The sequence below is a fragment of the Chiroxiphia lanceolata genome, chromosome 5 (assembly GCF_009829145.1).
Source record: "Chiroxiphia lanceolata isolate bChiLan1 chromosome 5, bChiLan1.pri, whole genome shotgun sequence".
NCBI classification, from domain to species: Eukaryota; Metazoa; Chordata; class Aves; order Passeriformes; family Pipridae; genus Chiroxiphia; species Chiroxiphia lanceolata.
In genome coordinates this window covers 47,992,478-48,017,897 of record NC_045641.1, presented here as the reverse complement: position 1 = coordinate 48,017,897, position 25,420 = coordinate 47,992,478, and the positions used below count along the sequence as shown (strand labels likewise).

Genomic DNA, 25,420 nt, shown 5'->3' with positions numbered 1-25,420 from the left:
TTGCTATAAATGAATTTGTCTATTTCTTTTGGCAATTTTTTCTTTTTTGACCTCTTCAGTCTCCCAGAGAAATAAGTTCCACAAGTTAGTTAAGGCTTATTCAGTCCTTCCCCTGCAAGTGTCTTTGTTCTAGTTTTCAAAGCTGTTGACTTAGGAAATTATTTTCTACAGTAGTTTTCATTTTAAGTTTGTTTTGGTTAGGTTTTTTGGTTTGTTTATTTTTTTGTTTGTTTGTTTTTCAAGATTGAACATTACAGTTTTATTTAAAAAATATATCTCTTTAAAACCTTTTTTCCTCTTCTCCCTGTTTCCCAGCCTTTTTCCATCCTACCATGAAAGCTGGGAGTTCTTAAAGGAAAATGGGATTTCTAGAGGGTATAGAGGAAAAAGAAAGAAGAGAGGATTAAACAAAAATCAAAACTTGGAAAACGTTGGAATGTGTGTTAAAAAAAATTAAATATTTTCAGGCTCCCAGGCTGGTGTCTTCATAGAAAGGAAGCTCGACAGCAAGTCAAACTCAAATCACTGCCTATACTAACAAGGCAAAAAACAAAGCTCCAATCAACAAAGGTTAGATTTGAGCATGAACATGTTATTCTAGAGTTTAAAGTTTTTCTTAACACTTAAGTTTGATAAAGATGTAGTCTAACTGTTGACTAAATGGGAGAGATTCTGTCCCACTTGCAGCATACTTAAACTGTAAGCTTTTACCCAAAGTTCACTCTACTACTTGCTACACCTATTTATGCTGACTACAAATATTTTTTGCCATGTAATCCTCAGTTTCATTATCCCCCATCTCAAAAATGAATTCATCAATATACTTACTAGTTTTTTTGACACCTCCTGTGGTATTTGTTGTTTACTGTATGAATCCATGATATAATCAAGAAGGTTCTGCTGTTCTGGGGTAAACTCTACTTTCTCCTATACTGGCAAAAAGAAAAAAAAAAAAGCCCTTCATGAAATGCAGTCATAGAAATGATCTAATATTTCTTGCTTTAGGCAAAAACCATACCTCTATTTTTCACGCTTGGAGACCAAGCTTGTCACTGAGGTTTTTATAGAACTGTATAGAAGAGAGGTGTATAATGCTTTTAAACTGCACAATGGGTTTTAAACTATACAATGGGTTTGTATAGTTAATTATTAGAAATAAGGAAATGTTTAGCAAATAACTAGGTATGTTCAATCTTTATTATCACACATCACCATATGTGATATATGCCTGACATATGTACCACAGGAAAAAAATACTGTATGGATTTTATAGATGCTTTACAGCATATAGAGTTTTGACTGAAAATACCAGAATCACTTCTCTACTCAAGGTACTTCCTTGGCTTGATGGAGGATCAAGTTTTAACTAGTAGAGATGGCTTCAGAGAGTTTTCAATACTCTATTTTCACTATACTAGACACATTTAACAAAAACCACCGGTACTGTACAAACTATTACAAGAATTCTCTTACCCTATATATTTTAGTTGTAGATGTTACTTGTTTCACATCATGGCTGTCATTATCTTCATTGACTGTCTGATCTGGGGGTTGCTTCACATTTTTCCGGAGCCTTTTTGACTTGCACTGTATCTCAGTTAACAGACCTAGAACAGATAATCCAACACAAAGCAATTTGATTTATATATACCTCAGGCACTGAATAGGTACATAAGCATGCCTGTGAATGCCCTTTACACCAATGAACCCGCTTACCTGTGCAGATCATTTCCTGAATGTGTCATTATCTTTGGTCTAATGAGTCATGCTGTGTACACACTAATGAGTAGTCTAGCCCAGATGGAGCTCATCTGCAGAGCAAAACAGTTGTTTATGGTGATCCAGCATCCACACAATGAGCATGTCACGGGTCTTGCTTTGGACCAGCTCTAATCTATTCTTACAGACAGAAAACCTGTTAGTGATGGGAGTGTGCTGGATTATGCCTTTGGTTTAGTTTTATCCAAAAAAAAAAATCTCTTCCTGTGCTCCAAGACCAGAACCAAAGTACAATAAAATAGGAGCAATTGGAAGACTGTCATCAAAAGTGTACTCCTCATCTGCTCCTCATCTGATCCAAAACGGTAATCTAGGTGCATCTGTTTTTACACAAAGGGCACAGGATATTTTCAATAATTTTTAGCAATGGATCCAGGGCTTTATCTACTACTGTGTCACTATACAGATAAACCAACAGCTAAATATGAAGAATAAGAAGTAATTCAGGCTGGCAAATGTACCTTTAAAATGTATTTATTTAAAACTTTACCAGCTGGTCTTGCTATTTTGCTTTTCATTGTATTAGAGGACTGTATAAAACCCTGGCTTTATTACAGAGTTTCTCTTGCCGTAATGAAAAAAGATGTTTGCACTTGTGGTTTGGAGGGTTTGTTTGTTTGTTTGTTTGTTTGTTTTGTTCTAGACTTCATTTCAGTAACTTGAACCAGGGAGCATCCTTGAGTGGATGTCATAAAAATTATCAATTTGCTTGTGCTAACAAAAGAAAGGGACAATAGCTACCCTACACCATCTGTGGAAGACAGTCAGAAAGCACAAATGAACAAGTAAACAGCTAAGTATTCATCTAAAAATAAACCCATCAGCATGGGACTGACTGTCTTTTTCTTTCTTTCTTTCTTTCTTTTTTTCTTTACTTCTTTCAAGTATTCTTCCCATTCTTCATCTTTGAAAATGCAGAGCAGGAAAATAAGCTCATTCGGTGAGTATATGATGTGGAGGAAGATACCATGTAAAGAGTGAATTTCGTTGTGAATGTTTTTAATTTCCTGTTTAAGCCCTATATAAAATAAGCTACCTGAACTGCTGAGAGAAGAGGAAATTTACATGACTAAAATAAGACCTGCAAATAATACCTTGAAAGGAAGGGATAGGAACGATGGAGATAATAATTGGTATTGAGCCATGTAATTTGTGGTGCCACACAGCACCATAGATTTCTTTTTCTAAATTATTCAGTGCATCCTTTGGTAATGTTAATGGGCTTGTGCTTTTTTCCACCAGCTTAGGGTCTGGTCTACTGCCTTCTTAGGGAAAATTGGCTTTACATTTGCCTCAAGCATTAAGACAAATTTTTCTCATGCTTCCTGCTACTGAGTATTACCTTGACATCTTATTCTGGCTCCATTTAAGTCAGTTGAAAAACTCATGTGTGAGACAGGACTTTACTTTTTACCTCAGAGATATCTAGGTTTCAATAGATATTAAATTCCAGGAAGAGTTGCAGAACCAGAGTCTTCTCTAGGTAGACATTTCACACAAATATTTGCAGTTTAGACCAAAATGACAGCAAATTACTGAAATTGATGGGTAGTAATTTTAGTCTGCCTGTACTTTGTGTATAGAGGGCAGGAGTAGGATTGTTGAGTAGCCATGCCATAAATATTTATAATACTCTACCTCCTTGTTCAGAGGGGAAAAAGAACCCACAGAACCTGCAATTACAATCCTACAAAATGCACAACTGAAACAAAGTTCAAGGTAACCTTTTATTTCCTAGTCATATTTTTTCACATAAATGCTCTATACTACTAGAAGTTACATGTTATACTGTCCTGTATTGCCTTGAACTAAAAGCAATTATATAGCACACTCCTACTTAAAAGCCATTAAATAGTGCCTTGCCAAACATCCTCATTGCAGTGCATTAGAGCACGCTTATGGTTAAGTCATGAGCAACACGAGATACCCCACGTTTCCATTGCAGAGAGAGAGTCAGATGGCAGTGGCACTCACTGGCTTTTATTTCACATATGCCAGTTTGTGAAAATGATAGACCAGTATAAAAGTTTCATGTGGTCCCAGTCAGTATTATTTACGCTGACCTGGTTTTTTTCAGCAATGGGTTGTTTCTTTTGTCACGCTGAGTGAATCAAGCTATTTCAAACCCTCAGAATTTTGGAACAATGGATCAGAGATTAGGTCCACAGGGGAGTTATTTTCCTCTGACACTGCAGGACACATTGAGTTCTGTCATCACAGTGTTGTGTGCTCACATATTTATGTATTGCTCAAGAATATGTCATATCTTGGGATCTTTGCAGCCTGTTCAATTTGCAGAATGAAAGATTAATTACATTATGCTGGCAATGCCTTCCAAATATTGATGAAGCTTATTGTTTCTCACACAACCAGCAGTTAATATAGCATCTTCTGATCAGATTAGAGGATAAAAATATATTAAAAATTCCAAGTAGATTAATTTCCTGTATGAACCTAAATTGGTTTCACACATATGTGTATGCTAAAGTGATTGGAGCCATCAAGAAAAATAAATTGTAGTCCTATTCATGGAAGGCAGAATAGCAGATGTATACAGATTGTTTTCAGGAGCAAGCTTGGAAAAATAGTGCAGTAACTCAAAAAGGAGCTTTAAACGTGTTCAAAGTTGCACTCAAATATCCCTGTTATCCAGTTTGAAGCTCAATAAAGTTTATAAACTGTTCATCTGAATAGAATATTTACTTTAATATGAAACATTATTAAAATCCATCAGGTTCATTTCTGGAGACAGTTCTACCTATGTGCCTATATGCAAGGCAGGAAAATCTATAGTGCCATAAGAAAAGCTAATGAGACTATAAAAAAGGGCTCACCCTTAGCAGCCTTTTCCTGATTACTGGGTGAGGTCTGGGAACATACACTTGGCAAGTCCACAGAAACTTCCTGCTAGCAACATTCTTGCTCTTTTCTTGAAAATGGCATTGTTTGTGTGCCAAAATTTGGACTTGGCTAGCAAGAATTTGACAGGGAGAGCCCCAGAAAGAGCAGGAAATAAAAGTGCCAGGACTTTCCTGCTCTGGTTTCCCCAACACTGCAAAGACTTGCAAGACTTGCTTACCCTGACTGCTCTTCCCTCCCACTCAAGCAGACTTGTAGCTGTCATCTAGTGCAGGATAGCCCTTCCTTCACCATTTACTCAGCTCCTACACTCTTGCATCCCTGACTGCTAACAAAATCCCATTGCTTCTATGTGCATTTGTCTTTTTCAACAGGATTTGATGAAGAGGCATGGCATCATCTTTAATACACCTTCCACCTGCCAAATGACATATTTTGTACCTTAATTATTAAAAACAGACTAATTAAGCAAATACAGTATTTGATGCAGATTCTGACTATATGATGCAAATACCTGTATACATACATTCAGCCAACATGCCCATTTGCTTGCATTTCCTTAGACGGCACTCCTGGCATTTTCTTCTCATGTACATGTCCATCTCGCAGTTGCCTCCATTTTTACACTTGTATACTGCATTTTTTGTGATACTTCTTCTGAAGAATCCTGCACAACACAGCAGTGACATAGATGAAAGAAAACGCTCAAAGAAGCAAAGTCATCAAGTTGAAGAGCATCTCCATCTGCACTGGATTTTCTGAATGACACATGTTCTGCCACAAGTTTCTTTCAGTGTCTGAATGACTGCCCTGTTGATATTTGTATTGACAACAATATCAAAGTCATATAATTTAATAAATTAACACAATAAATCATGGCACCAAACATTAGACATTAACCCCAACTAAGGTCCTAGAATTGTGGATGTTGTGAAAATCCAGACCCAAATCTGAAATCTGCCGGTAGCAGGCTGAGCACCAGGACTAGAGTCGGAGGGTGATACCACACAAATAGCTGGTGAAAAAAAATATGAGTCTGTCGAGTCTCTTAAGGTACAGGATATGCAGAAAGAGTTGAGTACTTAATCACCCTTCCCACAGTTCCTGGGAGCAACAGGAGCTCCATGTACTGGTTTGTTCACCCACCCTCAAGTTTAATAAGGAATCTGCATTGTATCGCCTGTTGTACATGTGGCCTCCTCCCCTGTTTAAAAAGTGTTCCAGCCTTGTTCACTAAATATTGTCCACTTGATGAGTTAAGCTGTCACCTAATTCCACCTGTACTGGCAGTCTTTGTTTCCTGAATTTTTAGCATGACTCACTGTACCATCACAATCTTTTTATGTTGTCCTTCATTTAGCAGGGACTATTTAGCATCAGATACAGAGAGAATCAGTTTTCCTTTCCATATGAGGGCAGGTTTATGAAATAAACTCATGGAATCTTCTACTGGCACATCACTGATTTATACTGTGCTTCAAACTAGAGCCCTGTGTAAATTTACATTAACCAGAGCTATTCAAAATCTTTTGCTTTCTTATCACCACTGGCTGGCACAATAAACTCATCATTTTCCAAGCTGGCACTTTGATGCACTAAAAAAGGCACTTGATAAGTCCCAAACTCCCATATTCAAATCATAGAAAAAATTTGGATGTGAATCTGAAGGATTTGTCTGTGTATTTGCAGAATGCATACAGCTAAGTTACCATCCCACTGAATCTAAGCAAGATAACAGATGACATGATGATTTTGCAATTGTCAGATGACAATTTCCCAAATTTGATCCATGTTCTTATGATTGCATAATATCTTCTAAGCACCAATGTGTAGCAACAAGTAAAACAATTCCACTACCTGGTAAAAAAAAATCTGGCATTTCTCTGAAGCTGCAATAATTCCTGCTTGAAATCTTTTCCATGCTGTCCATTTTTTTGGCTGCTTTTCAAATAAATGCAGTTGACTGGCATCAGTCTCTTTTGAAATGTAAATTACTTAGAACCTCCAGCAGCCCCAGGCATTATTTTTATTCATCATTCACATGGTTTTAATACATTACCGTTTACTGGTCACGGAAGGGAGAAAAAAGCCTGGATTTAACTTGTAGGTTCTTACTGTCAGTTAAAGGCAACTGCATCTGCTTTATATCATTTATAAATTCTGTTAACTTTAAATCCTGTAATTTATGACAAATTAATTAGTAGTAAATGCTGAAAAGCTCTGCACAAATATTTATGACATTCTAAGACTGATTGATGACTTTATCACTCAACCTATCCACCAGGTGTGCATTTGCTTCTTCATGGGGGAACAAAGAAAAAGAGCTTTAGTAAATGAATTTTTTAAGATATGCAAGAATGTGAAAGAAGAATGCAAAATTATGGATACAGAAGCTAGGAACCAAAAAGATTCAAGCAGTCAAATATTTTCTCTTGAAAAGAAAGGTTTTGAAAAAGTGAAATGATGTGAAATGAAAAGTAAAATAATTTTGTTGGCAAAAAGTAGTCTTAATTCTACTCTTTCTTCAGTTTTATCGTGAAGTGACTCTTAAATCATCTTGTTGAACAGACTTCTTCATAATTAATTTTGAAATTAAATTTTGGTATGAATGATAATTATATATATATTATTCACTATTAATTCAAAATGAACTTAAACTGCCTGAAATACTTTATGTGTGACTATCTATAACAGGAGGAGTTTTACTAAAATTTAAAAGTAAGTCAGAAATGGCAAATGTTAAACTAACAAAAGGTGAGTAACCCCAAAAGCTGAAGATTTTTCTGGCACAGTCTAACTTTTATCTGATCTTGCCAAATTACAAAAAGCTTATGTTGGCTGGAAATGTTGAATTCACTTTGTTCTCTTAGATAGTCATGAATATGATTAATTATGGTAGAGTGGCTCCAGTGTTACTGATGCTGATTTTTTCTTATGGAAATCATGAAAGTTGAAAGAGAACAGCTGTAAAAAGCGTAGATGAAAGCTTTGGAAATATCTCTGTTTGCCATCCTGATAGGTTTTAAATTTAAAAGTTTTTGAAGTTCACAATTGCTAACAAAGCACCTGCTCTGCTCTGACAGACTATCAAGACTTCTTTCAGCATTCCTTCCCTCTGCCCACAATGGTGGGTGATAGCGAGGAGAAGATTAAAGCAGGGACCCTTCTTTGCAAGAAAAATTCTCAGTCTGTTGTGAGAGACATCGAGCAGCACAGGAGTGGTTTGAATACTGCAAAAACTCATAATGCAAACCTGCAATGACTCACAGGGTTATAGCATAGTTTGGGTTGGAAAGAATCTTAAAGATGGGGACCTTTTCTTTCAGCAGAACTGATTCTGTGGCTTTATTAAACAAGCACAACATTATGTCAAATTTGTTCTGTAACCTCTGGAAATGGCCCTTAAAATCCAATATCGCTATGCAGGCTGAGGCTATACCAGAATGTCTTTGATACCTGTCTGTATAGGTTGTCTCAGAGATGGCCTTTACAGTAGCAGGTTTAAATATAGTGCATTGTTCCTTCTACTGTAAATGTTATATAAAATATTAATTAAATAGTTCATACATATTTGTCAATGGATGGCAATGTATTAAAAAATATATAACAGTGTATGCTCCTGCCAATATCTTCAGATGAATATTTTCATGAGACAACAAATAAGATCTTAATATTGTTCCTTCTGCCCGAGAAAGAAAACCAAAAAGAATGGAAGGTGTTGCTGAATGCATTACCCAGGAAAGAATTTTTTTTTTTTTTAAAGTTAACATACTCAGCACAGAGGATTGAATCCCATAAAAATATGTGCAAAACCTCTCCCTTTGAATAAGAGCATCCACAGCATAAATGGAGCAGAAAGGGATCAGCATGTTATTTTGGACACACATGGAGCATGAATTAACAGTCTTGTTGCCAAAAAGAAGGGCTAATCTCATACTTGGGAGTGAGACACAGACACAGGAGATAGTTCTTCTGCTGCACTGATAAGAGCACAACTGAAGTACTGAGCCTAATTTTGGTCTCCGTGCTCTGAAGGTAATGTATATCCATGTGAAAAATTCCACAGATATACAGGAATGATCAGAGATCTAGAAAACATAGTTTCTGCTTCATTTTGTCTAACAGAATTACTGTCCTCAGCATATTGTTTTACTGAATCAGCTGGTACTTTAATCACCTCTAAAGTTTATTGTAGAAACAGAATGCATTATCTTTAAATAACTTTTACTGTGTTTGATCATGGGTACTATTCTTTGTAATTGATGTTGCAGTCATGAAACAGAACAAAAACATAAAATAGATTACCCCAATAAAGCAGTAAAATTATGGTTACATAGAGTGATTCAAACTGAATCAGTAAGGAGGTGGATGCATATCTCCTTTCAGCATGGGTTTTGGTCTGGATAGTTGCCTGATGGTTTTTAATCTCTCTCCTAGGAACATTCTTTAGAAATTTCAAAGTCTGTAATTTGAAGTCTGACAAGTTGCTAAGGCATTTAATAATGAAGTTAATAAACAGTAGGAATAGCTTACTATCAGAATAAATGTATCACTACTTGGAATCTTCACACCAAAACTGAGTTTAATCTGATTTGTAATGACAGCATTCATATGAGTTAATTCATAGTTTTTGACTTGGAGACTATTCACACAGACAGCAGAAAGAAACTAATCTCTTATTTATTGGAATTTCTGAGATAAACTGTGTGACTCTTGACTGTATTCATGTTTAGAGTGGTTGACTAGTGTGGTTTGTTGTTTCCTCACAAATGATTTTGTGATAGATAAAGCAAAAGGCCAAAGTAGTTCAAAGTCCACTGTCTGTGACAGTGAATTCCACATGAAGATGTTTTAGTGCTTCAGTAGTTTCCATGCTTTAGCCTTTATCCATAGAACAAAAATGATAATGAAATATTTATTCACAGAATAGAATGGAAAACTGGGGCACTATTTTTCTGTATCTCAGCCCTGTCACAGAATAACCATCTTCAGGTTTAATAGTTGGAATAACCTTTTTTCCCTCTCTGCTAAAATATCTGGCAATCATGTTTCCAATAACAGCAATGATTTTCTATATCCCATTTATCCTGATACCAACATGTGAATACTGCTCTTCTAAGAAGCAAGATATTTGTCCTACAAATACCACCTGCTTCCTGAAGAAGCTTTCTCCCTGGAGACAGCGGCTATCCCTAGAAGAAAGTCTAGAACTAGAAATCCTCTTATTTAACAAGCCTGAAGACACCGATCATATCCTTTGGGAGGTGAGGGCTGCAGTAGGGGCTGACAGCTTTCACTTCCTTTCAATGCACACTACAGGAGGCACCTGGGCTGGTTTTACAGCTGTCTTCTAGGACAGCCTGCCACTGAACTCCCAGCGGCCTCCATGGGCGTGGTTCCTTCCACAGGCAGAGAATGACATAAGCAGCCTCTGTGGACAGCAGAGCCAGGCTGCTAGGCTCCACATAGAAGTTGTTTTTCAGTTTACCAAGAGCTATTGGTGCTCAAGAGCCATAGGCTGGCATACTGTGATGTATAATCACAAGACGCTAATAAGTGGTGGAAGACACTGTCAATCTGTCTTGGGAAAAATACAGAATAGGGTACAAAATATCAAAATGTAGATCCCTAAAATGCTTAACAACTTGGATAAAATTAACGAGAAAGTAAAAAAATACTTATAAACCACTGTGCTTATTAGCTGAATTGCATTCTGTAATTGATTTCATCCTACCTTTGCATCCTTCACAAGTAAGGGCGTTGTAGTGGTACCCAGAGGCTTTGTCACCGCAGACTACACAGAGCTCTTCTCCTTTCACTCTTCCCGTAGAGTGACCCAGTCTAGGTTTTTTGGCTGCAGGGATATCCATTATGTCTGTCTCCCTTGTGAAAAAGGTCTCTGAGGGTAATCTCCTGAGTTCATACATCCCAGGGGAATACCATTCCTCATGCTGCGGAGGGTAGAAGCCTAGGTTGGGGTAATAAGGCGGTGATGAAATCTGAGGCTGAACTTGGGGAAATGGCACACTGTTGTACTGTGCATAAGGTGACGCATCTGGCTCTTGTACTGGAGAACTCATTGGTTCTGAAAGGACACCTGGAAAATAATAATGCAAAATCAATCTCTATTACTGCTGTGAAACTGTAGTTATTAGAGAAGTTTCCACTTCCAGACATCTATCTCAAAAACCAGGCACAAACATAAAGACTGCATTATCTGAGCTCAGATTTGCTACATGAATACTCTGCAAGATGTTTTAAAAACAACTTAGTCATCCTCAGCCACTCCTCTGTCATGGGTGAAAATGTCCAGCACTGGCATTTATATAAAAAAAATCTTGAAAGATATTGTGCAGATAATCATATAATTATTCAATTTACAAGAAAGATCAATCCACACCTCAGGAAAGCTAGCAACCCATATTAGGTCTTATAGCAGAATAGAAGAAATCCAAACAAATGCCAACAATCCTATGGCATTGGTGAAAGCTAGATCGAGACTCGAACATCATATTAATCCTTATTTAATTCAGAATGAATACATTATGACAGAGAAAAACAGCACTAGGGAAAAAGTACAGGGGTGAGGCTCAATTAGAAGGCAAGAACATGAGGACCTGAAACATGGAAGCGAGGTTACCGTGAAGGAATAGGGAAGATATTCCTAATATAAGTGATGAAATGCAACCTTCTCACCATCCAGCTTCCAGTGGCCAGCCAGCCTCTACAGCCTGGTCCCCAGCCCCTACAAGCCTGTGCCATTCAGTGCAGTTGTGCAGTTCTCATAGGAAACACCTCTGTAAGCCAGCATTAATCACCTCTGAGCCAACAACAGACCTGGTAGTGGTATAAGGAGTGGCAACCTTTCCTGTAAGGATCAACACAATATCTGGAGACTACCTTAACTTTGCTCATTAAATTTCATGTTTAAAATTGCAAACAATTCAAGTCTGCTTTTTTTTTTTTTCTGTTCTACAGGTACAACAACATCTAGCAGTCCTTGGATGGTGTAGTTAAAATCAAGCCCATGTCAAACATCTGAAAAGTGGAATTTGAAAGTTATTTGCAAACTACATCGTATTTTCTGTTGGAGAGAGCCACATCTTGCTGTTTCATGAAAACTCTGACTCCATTCCTTTAATTGTTCCAAGAAGAGAGTCTGAGAAAAATAGTGCATATTTCCAGGAAGATGACCAGTCCACTTTTATTTGAGTCAACAGCAGTATTTACAAGGAAATCTTAGATTAATATTCATTGGTGACCATCACTTAACAGTGCTTCAGAAGAATTCCAAAAACATTTTTGCTGACATAAAATTGGTCCTGGGTAAGTATTCTTCACTTCTGAGGAATCAGAAACAACGAGAAAATGCTAACAGTTAGGAAGAGGGAACATCTGCAACAACAAAAATAACTAAAATCTATAGCAGGGGATCCTTCCCTCTCCTTTGTCTCACTTCAGTTAGTGCCAGAAACTAACCTTTTAATTTCAACTACTTTTTCACTTTCAAGGTCTCACATTTTTGATCTGCAGCCTTCCGCCCTTCCTGCTTTCACATGCTGCAAAAGCCATGCAAGTGTTTTGGATTTGTCGGGTTGCTGTCCTGCCCACAACACATCTTTGCCAATAGTTGAGATTCCAGTTCCAGAATAAGCAGCAAGATGTATGTCAGGAAAAATGTGACAAAAACCTGAATGAGAATAATGGTTCCATATATTACTAACAATTAGTTTAACTACAATTGCATCTGGTTGCTCCAGAAGAGGCCAGGGCCCCAAGTACTATACAGGTAGGAGCAGAGTAACAGAAGGCACTCCCCAAACTCAAGTTTATACCATTTAAACAAACAAAATACACATACAGAGGGCATCTGGGACTCTATGAAAGAGCCTGGAAGGGAAGTTACACCTTCGTGTATCAAATGCAAACTGTCACTGATACCTGCCAGCCACAGTGGTGACAAAAAAAGAGTAGGACAACAATGTTTTGATGTGTGGTATAGGTTTAAGGAGTGGGTGTAGGTTTTTAATTATGTTTACTTTTTGTTGAGACTGCTGCTTATTAAGACTGGTCAAGGTACTTCAGGTACAAAAACTGGTGTTAATTGTGGGGTACACAATCATTCAGTCTCTGTTTGGAAAGGAATCTGTTCACCATGGAAACCTAAGCCGTTATTTGCTTGTTAGGAAATTGCTTAGTTGATTGCGTTCACTAAAGGGAAGTGGGACAATCCCAAAATGAAATTAAAGAAATTGTTCGCTTTTAATTTTATGCCATCCACAGGAAACTCCACACAAGCTGTATGCCAGCATCCTGAAAGAGCTGGAAGAGCTCTTGCTCTGAAAGAGCAAGAAGATAAGTTAATATTCCTTCCACATCAAAAATCTTAGGGCTGGTTAAAAAACTCAGGACTGCTAAAGAACTGTAGCACATCCTAAGACAAGATTGGGTGTTTATTTAAACCACTGTAGAACTGTTTGGGTTACATATGTACTTAGAAAAATCTTCACCATCATTAATTCTACTCTGCTTCTGAAGGAAAAAAAAATACTAGTCTTAATGCATGAAGTTAAATATGGGCAAATAAAACCCAAAAAGCCCATATCACCTTCTTCCTTCTGTATCAGACACATAGTTAAACAATTTAGCTGAACTGAGTCCATGCCCAGAGCAATGGAAGGGAAAAGGAAGAACAAAACAGGGTTGAGAGAGACTGCGAGAACATGGTCTTGTTTTATGTAAAACAGACTTAACAGCTGAAACTCTGGGAAGTGGTCAGAGTCCAGTATGATTTTTTGAAGATAATGAGGTTGCAATTATGTAGGTTCCCCCACTTTAGCTAAAAGTTTTGAGGGGCTTTTGTTTGGTTTGTTTTAAGTAGACTCGAACATGATATACCTGTAGACCTGCACATCAGAATCTAGACCAAATAATTTCTTATCACAAAAGAAAAGTAATCTTATCTTGCCAAGGGGAATGTACATAAGCTTTTCTCCAGATATATATTCATTGAAGTCTGTGATGGACTTGTCTCATATGACTAAAGCATAAGCAGTCCAGTAAAATCATTGCAGTCACGGTAGTTTAAGCAGTGAAACTGAAATTAGAAATGAGTGCACTGGACTACACCGACATTTTATGTTTGTGTGATCTTAGCTATTTTGAAACATTTATCTGTTTTTGTTTTTGGAAGCATACCTTTTACATTTTTAAGGAAAGACTGCTTACACACACACAAATGTGATGTTACTTACAGCTGCAGATCTTTTAGATTATGTTTTGCAAATAGATGTTTTTCAATGAAAACATTTCACAGAAATATGGAAAGCTTACTAAAAACCTTCCCATGGATATGATAATTGTCTTACAAATATTTTTCCACTGTCAAATGAAACTCGCTGAAGAGTTTTGCTTTTGTTACTTTCAAGTTTACACAGAATATTTTACATAAAACTTGAAAAAATATTTGACTTGTAGAAACTAAAGGTAATTTTCCTTATAGGAACTAAAGAAAGTGTTTTCAATTTGTAGAATTATACTGAGGTTATGTATAGACTAAAGGTGGTTTTATGCAGACTATTACAGAAATTACAATGAGATCGTTAATGTAAAAGTTATTGTTCCACTAATATAAAGCTAATTGAAGAGAATAAAATTCTAGGCAGGTTCAAAATATGAACATCTGGCTCTCCTTTGATATTCATGAAGGAACATAAAGAAAAAGCAGTATTCAGGATTAAGTAATTCGAAAACCATGGCGTAGCCATTAACAAAATCTCAATTTAATTCCAAACAAATTATTTGTGCATCTTTTAAAAATCTTTTTGGCTTAAAAAAAACCTTCTAGCATCCTACAATTTCAAAGAATAGTGCAAGAATAGTGGCAAAAACATCCAAGCAAGAACACAGCAATATCCTACCTCAGGCAGGGTTCAATCTGACCATTTCTTGAAGTAAAATACTCTCCTTAAGGTGCCCAGTCTTCCTTTCCCTCTCTTTTTCTTTTTTCTTCCTCCTAAAGACTATCTATAAATAAAACTTTTTAATTCTGCTCTGTCTGTATCCTATTGCCTTCTTTACTGTGAGAACTTTCTTTAAGATTAGAAAGGAGTGACACAGACCAGAGGTTGTATAGTTTACTGATTAACTTCATTACAGAGAAACTTGTTTGTAAATGTCTGAAACAGTATCCGTTCCCAGTGTGGATTTACCTGGATAAAATTTGGTTATCATTCGATGGGATGCCTTCAAGTAGCCTAGCCTTGTAATTTTGTACCTATTGTGCTTTAGTTACAACAAAATTTTTATCAATAAATATTCTGTAAGGTCAGATTAATCACTTCCATAGCACAGGAAGCATGTTTTAGCTGAATGGATTAACAGATGTTAAGTACAGAAATTTTAAATTCTCAAAAAAAGACCAAAGTGCTTTGGCCATACTGGACATGTCTGTATGAGAAGATAGAATGGTTTGGGTTGGAAAGGACCTCTAAGATCATTTAGTTCCATATCCCCTGCAATGGGCAGGGACACTTTCCCCTTAAACAGGTTGCTCAAAGCCTCATCCAATCTGTCCTTCTCATTAAATTTTTTTTCTCAGATTCCCACTCTGTTTGGTTTTGCTCTTTTCATAATTATTATACATACAAGATTTTCTGTTTTAATTTGTGTTGGCTTGTTTCCTTTTTATTTGGGGGTCAGTTATGAGCCTAATTATCTTCTCTACAGGGATGAAGGCAGATGTTGCATCATCTGCCAGGTGGTGCTAAAGACAAGTAGTTATTTAACATATCTTATGATCTTGAAGCAGTTTAATCAGTTTGGACACTTGACCCTACTACCTTTAAAAGAAAAATAGAAAAGAGCATAACTAGAACAAATGCAGATTTATCTATAAGGAATCAGCTGCTCAAGCTCCTCTTAGGCACTGTTCTATGCCTACAACAATTTTCAATGGCATTTGGTTGTTCATTCATCGAGAAGTTTAGATGTATTGCTTTCTTTTCCACTTTGTTACGTGTAATTTTTTGTCATGTTCTTCCTTCTCCATTCCAATACAGCTTTTAAAAGTGCTTATTCACCCAAAAAATTTCTTTCTCAGCAGGGACATACGTAATGAGGGTGGCGTTTCTTGTCTTGTTAATGTCATGTTAAAAGAAAATATTTTCAGGCCATCAAAAAATAGTCTTCATTCAAACTAAGTGTATAATAGTACTGAATTACCTCTTCAGGTTCCTAGAAATAATTCTATTTCTGATATCTGAAGCTTCACACTTAATACCTTGCATGCTAATAACTTCTATATAAGGTGCTTTCACAGAAAACAGAATGGAGCTATTACTTTAGAGGTGTGCTACTTATAATAGAAATGACAGTTTGAGTCAAATGTTGTATATAATGCAGGTGCCATACAAATATATAGGCTTACCCTCCACATTTAAGATTTAAAGGAGAGATTTGTTGTCTGAAAATTAATTCAGTCCCTTGTGATAAAGGGCAAGTGATGACCATTGAAAGAAATAAGGTAATGGAAGTACAGGTATTTAAAACACATATTGTCCCTAATATGAAAAACTTTCAAAGGCAATTGAAAGAGGTTATCAAATAACTTTTTGCCACAGTCTTGCTGTCCCAGCTGAATTGCTAAGCCTTATAGCAAGGCTTGTCACAGTGCTCTGCTAATGCACCTCACCATGTTCTGGGTCACAGCTTGTGTCCAGTCAATTTGGAGCAAAACAGAGAAGTTCAGATCAGTCTACATCTGTTGTGGCTCTAAAGTGAACTACAAAGCTCCCAAAGATTTTAAAGGAGACCAGGATTTCAGTCCTAAATTACAGAGGTTAAAAAATACAATTTGGTAGGTGTGTCACTTTCTCTTAGTTCAGGGTATGAAACTGGACCACTCTTCACAGAGCTGGCCCTGTTCAGTCCAATGGGGCTTGTGAAATAAAAACAGAGTTTGACTGAGAAAGGGAAGAATCTCAGTGAGAAAGGTCCCATGGAGACCCACACACCTCTGGGTTTTCTTGTCATAGAGTGTCCCTTTCCATCACTGGGAAAACCAGAGCTGCAAGAAAGATAAAGTTGATTGTATCGTTTTACGAATTTGGTTTTGGCCACTTCTTCAAAGATCTATTTTCTGTAAAGAGGTCTGGGATGTTTCTCAGTCACCTGAGTAGGGATTTAGATAAAGAGAAGCAGTTTTCCAGGAAGAGAGGGTGGAAGGGAACGACTTTTACTAGGTTAAAGATTCTTCCTCATCTGCATTTCTGGGCCTTTTTTCCAGGGACTTATAACTACAGAAGTGAAAAACTGTAGAACACACAGACTCCAAAGACATACAGAGATACTTTACCTTAGACATATACTGTTAAAATGACAACATACAACTTCCAGCTACTGAAAGGTAGGAAACTCTTCTTTTTTTTCTTTAAACTCTTCTGAAACCTCCTGCAACTAGAAATCTTGAGGCTAGGTATATAGAAGTTCCCTGGAATTACCATGGTGATGAGGCTCACAGCACAAGCAACTCACAATTGACGTTTCTTTTGAAAGACCTGAACCTGGTGCTAATGTTTGGAGATACAATTAAATTTGTTTTTGAGGTCTAAGGACACTCTCCCCATAGACTAAGTGAACCATGATGAAAAGAAAACACATTTCCAAGGGTTTTTTTTTACAGAATGCTAGTATGTATCTTTGAAAAAAGGAAACTGGTTTGTATAAAGGCTAATGTTTGTAAGCCAACAATTTTCAGCTTGTGAGCTGTGATGTGTGAGAAGTCCTGAGAGAATTTTGTATTCTAAGGGCATTGAAAAGTTTTATTCTTTTTTCCCTGGGTTCACAAGTCACTTCCTGCCAAAACTGAATTTCAAAAAAAAAAGTAAGTCATTTACAAATATAAAATTGAGACGGAAAACCAATTCCTACAAGTCTTTCGAAGAGAAGAGTCATATTTTCACAATGAGTAACTTTCTCTGTGGACTCAGTTGCATATTATTTCTGACAGGCTTTTTTTCAGCTATAAAAGCAAAAAAGACACCACATAGGAGTGACGCCCCACTAAACAAAAATCAGCTTAAATGAAACACAGCAGGTGTGCTGTGTCTCCTTCCTAATGGGTCCCCTGATTCAACCCCTTAATACATTATTTCTTTCTCTTAGAAATGTCAGCTTGAATTAAATCTCCATTTTGCTAAGGTCTGAAGATCTATAAAGGGAGACACAATCCCTCTTATGAAGGCCTCTCAACTTGTAAGATTTCCCTGTGAATGGAACGTATTTTACACATTAATATTTTTCCTAGTATTTTAAGCTACCTGATCATTACTCTTTAAAAATAATGAAATAAGTACTGAAAAAGTAGATACGGGGGGTAAATCTTGATAAAAATCTGAAGTATTTCAGTTATTCAGGAGTTTCTAAATGATGACTAGATTTGAATATCATTCTCCTCCTTGTATATCATGGCCTGAGACTAGAATTAACAGGTTGCAAGGAAGTGTTTTAGCTTTTTGCATATACTTTTTTAACAACTCCAAAATATTTCTCCCACCCAACCCCAACACAGAGAGGGATAAAAAGCAGTAACACACAATAATGGAATGGGTTCTGCGTATCATTAGTGACAGTGCTTTAGTTTAGCTGTATGGAGCCAGGAGACTGGAAATGGTTTGACTTGAGAGATGCTCCTGACTTCTGAGAGCTCTGCAGCTGGAGTGGCTCTGTGTCAGTCCTTCCATGCCCCAGCTACTATTCTTGTTTCAGACAGATAAAACTGGAATGTTTTCATTTTTCCAGCTCCCAAAAAGGCAGAATTGTGGAAACTTCTGAAGTGTTGCAGCATTCTGCATATCTCACAATACTCAATGTTTCATGTTAGTCAATGAAGGACCCAGTCTACCGTCAAACAAAAAGCTGAAAAATGTATTATTCTCTCTTTTTTTCTTAGTAGAAGACAGCTACCCCATGCTTTCAAAATATTGACCAAGAAATTTTCATTCACTAGCAAACCCATATGTAGCCTTGAAATATTCAGTGGGACTGGAGCAAGGAGAATTTCCCAGCCTGCTTTATAAATTTTCTTGTGCACTGAAGTTAATAGGATAAGGTTTTAATAGTCTTAATAAGAAAAAACTTTAATTTAGGTGAAATTACTTTCATAAATTTGCATAATATGGCAATGCAAATACATTGCAGGATAATTTTGTTACTAATTAACTGGAAATACATCTGCTCAGCTTGATTTAAATGACTCGCAGGAAGATAACAACCAGACTGCATACAAAGGTCTGTCTTCACTGAATGGCTTTCAGTATTAGAAGAGTGTTACAAAAACAAACTAGAGGCTCTGCTATGAGCAGTGATGAGAGCAATAGTGTGTGGGATTACATTAACACCACAGATCCATTGCTATTTCTTTTGTAAGTATTGAAGATTCAAGAAGGTTGGCACATGTCTCTCACATGTCCTTGACTTGAAATTTCAGTGCATTTTCTTCTAGGCTCCTGAGTAAAGGACAGCTTGCTATTTCAACCTGATTTGGTGACTTACCAAACAAATGAGGACCTTCAGCAAGAGGAAATCCATCAGCAGTGGCTAGCTGATGATGTCCAACTAAATTCATTTCAGATCCCATTTATTCTTCAATTCAGAAGAAATATGCTGATTAAAAAATAGGTTGAAAGGAGACCCTGAGAACATATAAAGGAAAAAGAATATTTAAAACTTGGTTTTGTGTACCTAATATAAGGCAGGATTCAAGAGGTTGTTTCAATATTTCCTCTGACAAACACTGGCTTGAAATTATAATACCTAATTCAACCTTTAAATAAAATGCTGCATTCAGCTTGTTTGGTTTTTCCTTGCTGTGGCATATTTTATTTGCCATCCTTCTGCTATTCATTTTAAACGAATGTCAGTTTTTGCTCAGATTTATTCAAATATTCACAGACTGAAGCACTGGCCTGACCTGCTGAGAGCATGCTGCCCAGTCCCCCTTCCACAGAATACCAATTGTTTGAATTATTTTTGCATCACTCTTTCACCATTTCATTGCTTTCACTTACTGGAAAAGTATAATTTTATGGTTAGATCAGAAGAACATAGCCAGGAAACTTGACTTTAATTTCCAGTGACCAGCTCTTTATTTTGCCTTTAGTAATTACTGTCTGAACAAGATAAATGGTAGTAAACACAGAAAGCAAGGCCTTGCTCTGGTAACCAGGCTCACCCATCTGCTCCCTCTGTGGTCTCAAGCAGTCGTAGAACTCTCATCTGGGGAGGCTGGGAGATGCTTGTGCCCAGTCACTGGCATATTTTCCTAGCAGGTCAGATGGAACAGCTAAGGCTGACAGTACCACTCTACCCAGGCCATTCCAAATGCTAGGCTATTAAAACAGCGGCAAGAGACCTGCCATTGCCCCTACTCTAGCAGAAGCTAGAGCTAGAGTAACACTGCATCCAGGAGGAAGGTGCACAAGAGGCTCCCTTGCCCAGGTCTGGTTCATGTGAATGGAGTGGGGCAACTCCAGATTACATTTGAGGCAGGACCATCAGCAACAGAACATACAGCTCCAACAATGAGATGTCTCAAGAGCTTATACAGACGCCAAGAGGATTCTGCATAAAGTTGACACAAATCTGTTTTGCTTTATTGTCTTAATTATTTATTTGGTTTTATTCCCGTGGGACTGTCCCTGGGAGTGCATTTCCACTAACTGAAGGTGTTTGAAAGTTATAGCCCAACTCTGTTTCCCAGTGAGAGCTCAGCATGCTTCTCAAGCAGAAATGAAGTCATCTGACAAAAATGTGAATGCTGCAGGAGGCCCAAGTTCTGAGCAGGCTGGGAAGTAGCTTATGAGACTGGCAAGCACACTCTGTAATTATATTTGGATTTGTCCCTAAGGATTCATTAAGTTCTTTCTTGACATAAACAGCAGCCCTCTAATTAGACAGATGCATTTTAAATGTCTGCCCACAGATAACTTAAACAGTTTACTCAGGGACGTCAAAAGCTACTTGTATCACAGACCAGATAGGGTTCTTGTGGCAAACAACACGTAAACACACAGTCTCAAATCCAGCACAGAAACACAGTTTTGCAACAGCAAAAAAACTCAAAGTATCTTGGATGGGGCTTGGCCACCAGCCCAGCTACCCCAGTAGGTCCATGTTTACTTCCAATCATTTTACTGCCTTGCTACCACACTTGCTAGGGAAGGTATCTGCTGGACTCAGGAGGTGGGGCTGCCCACATGGCTGCAAAGGTCCTACAGTTCCTGACAGTCTTCTCATGAACCACCTATGAAAAGCCCTTGGGATGGGATTCCTCTTGCAGCCCATTACAAGTGTTCTGGAATGGGAGAAGACAGCAGCACAGTTTGGACCTCTATAATTGCCAGCAAGAGAAACATCAAAATGAGGCATCTTCAGAGGACTTGTGAATATTTATCTGGATTTTCTTGCTGAAGATCAGAGAAGAGAGGCCATTGCCACCTTCTCCCCATGTTCAAGCCCTTCAATATTTTCCTTACAGCCCATGAGAGTGCAACCCTTAGAATTCCTTGCAGGAATTGCTCTCCCTACACCAAGCATGATGATTATGTTCCATCACTATTACTACTCCTCATGGTTCCTCCTCAGACCCTTAATTTTGGTATGTATGGATTCAGTTCAAATCAAATGTTCATGATGATTTTACACTTCTCACCTTTCTTAATACTTCATTTTCTTTAATATATTCCACTGATGCAGACCATTTATGGGATTTCTTGGAAAAGACTATTCCTATCTCCTTAGGATTTCTGCAAGGCACAAGACATGATCAGCATTAAAAAGGCTGGAAATACATTTTCCATTGCATGTATCTTTGCTATTGTAAATTTCCCTGAACACCAAACTCTTCATTAAATACTAATTGACATTTTGCTTTGATTTGCTCCTGAGTCCAGCCTGCTGTGAGCTGTCTAACCTGTATTAGATTTATCCATACAATTAATTTCACTGGTATTTAAAAGCAGCAGACACTGATTTCCAGCTTTCAGACCTACACTAGGTACACAGTATAGAGCATTTAAGCAACACCTACCTACACATTTTTCAGTTCTGGGAAATAGGTCACTATAGGTCTGTGTTGCAAAGCATCGCAGATCTAGGGGTGGACTCCCTTCCAAAAACCTGGTTCCACAATGTGAACTCTGTCCTTAACCTCTTCTCAGCCTCATCCTCCTGGACTATTTCTGAGGTTAAACAACTGTCGTCCCAACTGGCTGCAACTCCCATGGAGCCAAGGCATTGGTCTAGCCAGTGGGATAGGCACACCTGGCAGATACAGAGAGGCACCCAAATTGCTACCAGCATGGCTGGGTGAGAAAGGATGCCCATGTGCAGCACCTATACATGGAAGCTCTTGGCAGAAGTATTCCTTCCACAGCTAGAGGGGTTGAGGCATTCTTTTGACTGGTAACATATGTTATGTTAACATACGGTTACATATGTTAACATATGGTAACATATGGTAACATATGTTAACTATGTCATCTTAGCTTCCAAAATAAGTTAATCTACATGAACTGGATCAATAACCACTCTCTTAATTCAGATATCTTTGTCCACCAAACCCTATGATATGGGAAGGCTTCTTGATATTTTTAGGTATGTTTGGTATGAATATTCATAAGTATTTCTATGTCATGCTTGCTTTCTTATATGAGCTGCTTCTTTGGAGCTACTGCTATCATGATGAATCTAGACTACCTTAACCAACTTGACTGGTACTCCACACTAAGGTGTAACAAAAAGCCCCCACATTAGATAGGTAAAAGCTGTAATAAAGGTAACAGTTCCAAAGGAAATCGGTAGTGCTCTCCAAAATAAAAGCCCCTTGAAGAGAAAACAAAAGGCATGGGATAAATCAGAAATTTTATTTTTCCAAATAATTATGTTATTTGACTTTTGAAATAAACCTATTCGCTCCACCACCTTTAGAGATTATTGTCATAGGCCAAAAATATACAGCAAAGAAAAACAGGGATCATGTATAAAGTAAAATATATGCCCAACTGCTTGAGATTATAGTCATCAATTGCATTTTAAGAGATCCAAATTGCATAAAATTTTATTACATGTAACCTTTAACAAACTTCAGAACAGTCAATCAACTCATGTTTACATGTTCTATGTTTAATTGAGAAAATTGACACGTATATTATAATACATGGGGCTTGTTTTTCCACTGTATGGATACATACACATTTATTCAGATTTCTTAAGGATATATGTTCATTGGAGTATACAAATAGATATGTATACACATGTGCATTGGGATGCAGGTTTCAGATTTATTGTGGACTCTTATCAGTGCACTGCCTGTGCAGTTGTCACTAGTAAAGCTTTCCCTGGCTTCTGTGTAAACAAAGCCAAGTCTGTTAGTAATATAATTAAAGTTAGACCTACTGAGCTCACTGAAAATAAAGCATCATGGCCTCATCCTTTCAAGTAACAAAATTATGTTTGATCATCAGAAAAGCTCTATGATGGTCTAATTGTGATTTACCTTCAGAAGGATGATTGAAACTGTTTCAGTTAATCAGCAAAGGAAGGCAAATCAAAGCACTTGCAAAATTTTTCACAAATATTAGTGAGGTACGTTTCTTCCACCTGTCCCATAACATTGTCTCATTCTTTACACGTCTGACTGTCTATTGCTCAAAGAGAAATTTCAGTAACATCATAACCTATGGCCCAATCCAAACCATTAACATCAATGGGAAGATGGACTCCCATCTAGTTCACGGGTTTTTGATGTGGCCTCATAGCCTTTTTGTAGAATATTTAAGGCAGTGCCTCAGTTATTTGAGAGGCTGTTTTATTTACTTGCTTGGTTTTTTTTTAAAGTGTATCAAAGAAACATGAAAGCATTAGGAAGATTCATGCTTTCTGTTTCTATTGCTGTTAGGTCCTTTTGACAAGCATGGCACCACAGGCAACTACATAGCAACTGATGCAAAATGCAAGCAACAGTATAAGCAAATTTGAGAACCAGAGGCAGGACTGGTGTTACTGTGTTTGTTTGAAATTTTCTGTTAGATTTCTTAATATGGAGTCTAAAATTAGAGCAGCAAAGAGACATGGGACACAGAAAAAAACCCATAGGGCATTCTTACAGCTTAGTTAAGAAGCAAAATCAAGTATCTAAGACACAGGTAGAATTTAAAACTCTATGAGGAGTTTCAGTAGCATTCCTGTAGGCAGGCAAGTAACTTCAAAGAGTGGGGCCAGCTTCTGACTGTCTCTGGGATGACCTCCTGAACACCATTTCTCTTCCTTTCTCCGGCATCTTTTTCATGTCTCAACTGATAAAACTGCAAACCCTCCATTCCTAACTGTTTTTGGACTCCTATTTAGCCTAGTGGAATCCCAGTCTAGTTTGGGATCTCTAGCTTCTCTGTAACACAAGCAATAGCAATAAAAATAACAAAAGCCAAATGTGTTTCACCACGATAATAGTTGTCTGAAGAGAAACAACTAGCAGGAACACTCAGATTAAAATGACATTTTCTTGAAAACTAGCAATGGATTCAAATAGTAATCACTTGAAATTTGAAACACCCTTTTCCTTGTGCTAGTTATGTGAAATAAGAACTAAAGTCCTGGACTTTGGAAGATGCACGTGGAATTTCTACGCAAAATTGTCAAAGAAAAAAATCACATGAAACAAATATAAAAACACAATAAAATTACATGAAACTGTTCACTTTCTGGATTGTCCTCTGCCCATTAATCACATTGAAAACACTATCTGTTCCTAAAAGGATACAAAAATTAACAAGTATAATTTTAAAGCTAACGGACATAATTAACTAGGTAGATTGCAGGAAAGACTCAATATCAAAGTTACACTTTTCCAGTGACACACAGAAGCCAGGTTTATAAAGACAAATTTCAACACTGTCATTATTTTTCATGACCTTACCATTTTTCCCAAGGGGAATTCCTGCTGTTGAGACAGTTTTTTTGCATGAAATTACTTCTCCTTATATTATTCTTCATTGAAATACTAAAGCTTTAAAAATATGATTTTTTCTGGTCAAAAATCCATGAACATCCACTAAGTAAGTCAGGTGAGAAAATTGCTTTTATACTACACAACAGCAAGAGCTATCAGTTTAAAGAATTATTACTTACTGGTTTTTTCTGGAAGACTGCGGATGGCAGGATATAAGACAGTTCTGTGCTCAGTTCAGTATCCTAATGATTCTCACACAGGAACATTTTTGTTTTGTTTTCTTTTTAAGTTTAGCAGAAGGCTGTAGTGATAACACAGTGAATCAAAGCTTGGACTCATTGGCTCAGTGCCCTAATGGACAAGGATTACTCATTAACAATTCTTTCTTTGCGAAACTCTCCAAACAAGGGCTGTATTAAAATGTGAGTTCCAACTCGACCATCAGCATAGAGATTTGAGATGCTCCTTAATATTTTAATTGGGTGCAGGGGGGGAAGCTAACTCAAATAGCGGAGTGATAGTACCTCGCTGCTGATTTTAACACTTTTCTTGCACATGTACATTTTTATGACATTTTCAGCCTCCTTACCTTTCCTACCCAAAGAGCCAAGATGTCATTCCAAGATTGGAACCGTATCTTGATTTCTAAGTAATTCTGTCACTCTTTACACTTTTTAGTGTACACTTTAGCATTACACTGAGTACTGAAGCAGAATGGGCTGTAAATTACAGCATCACAGGGATGTAGGGACATTAAAGTTCAGTTCCTGGATC

The 25,420-nt window shown here is 37.3% G+C and overlaps 1 protein-coding gene across 7 annotated transcripts in view; it reads right to left on the bottom strand.

Moving 5' to 3' along the window:
• The window catches only part of NR1H4 (nuclear receptor subfamily 1 group H member 4), a 44,539-nt gene that overhangs the window by 12,299 nt on the left and 6,820 nt on the right, over positions 1 to 25,420 (bottom strand). The window contains exons 1-7 of one of the 7 annotated variants that reach the window (XM_032689289.1): positions 24,826 to 24,987; positions 21,728 to 21,960; positions 19,192 to 19,331; positions 10,373 to 10,735; positions 5,153 to 5,305; positions 1,474 to 1,607; positions 829 to 927 (exon numbers count right to left, since the gene is read on the bottom strand). In XM_032689289.1, coding sequence (XP_032545180.1) covers positions 829 to 927; positions 1,474 to 1,607; positions 5,153 to 5,305; positions 10,373 to 10,735; positions 19,192 to 19,276 — 834 coding nt within the window. In that variant the 5' untranslated portion in view covers positions 19,277 to 19,331; positions 21,728 to 21,960; positions 24,826 to 24,987. Of the gene's footprint in view, positions 1 to 828; positions 928 to 1,473; positions 1,608 to 5,152; positions 5,306 to 10,372; positions 10,736 to 14,558; positions 14,716 to 19,191; positions 19,332 to 21,727; positions 21,961 to 24,613; positions 24,742 to 24,825; positions 24,988 to 25,420 lie in introns of those variants that run through there. The other 6 variants (XM_032689288.1, XM_032689292.1, XM_032689290.1 and 3 more) reach the window with 6 other exon arrangements.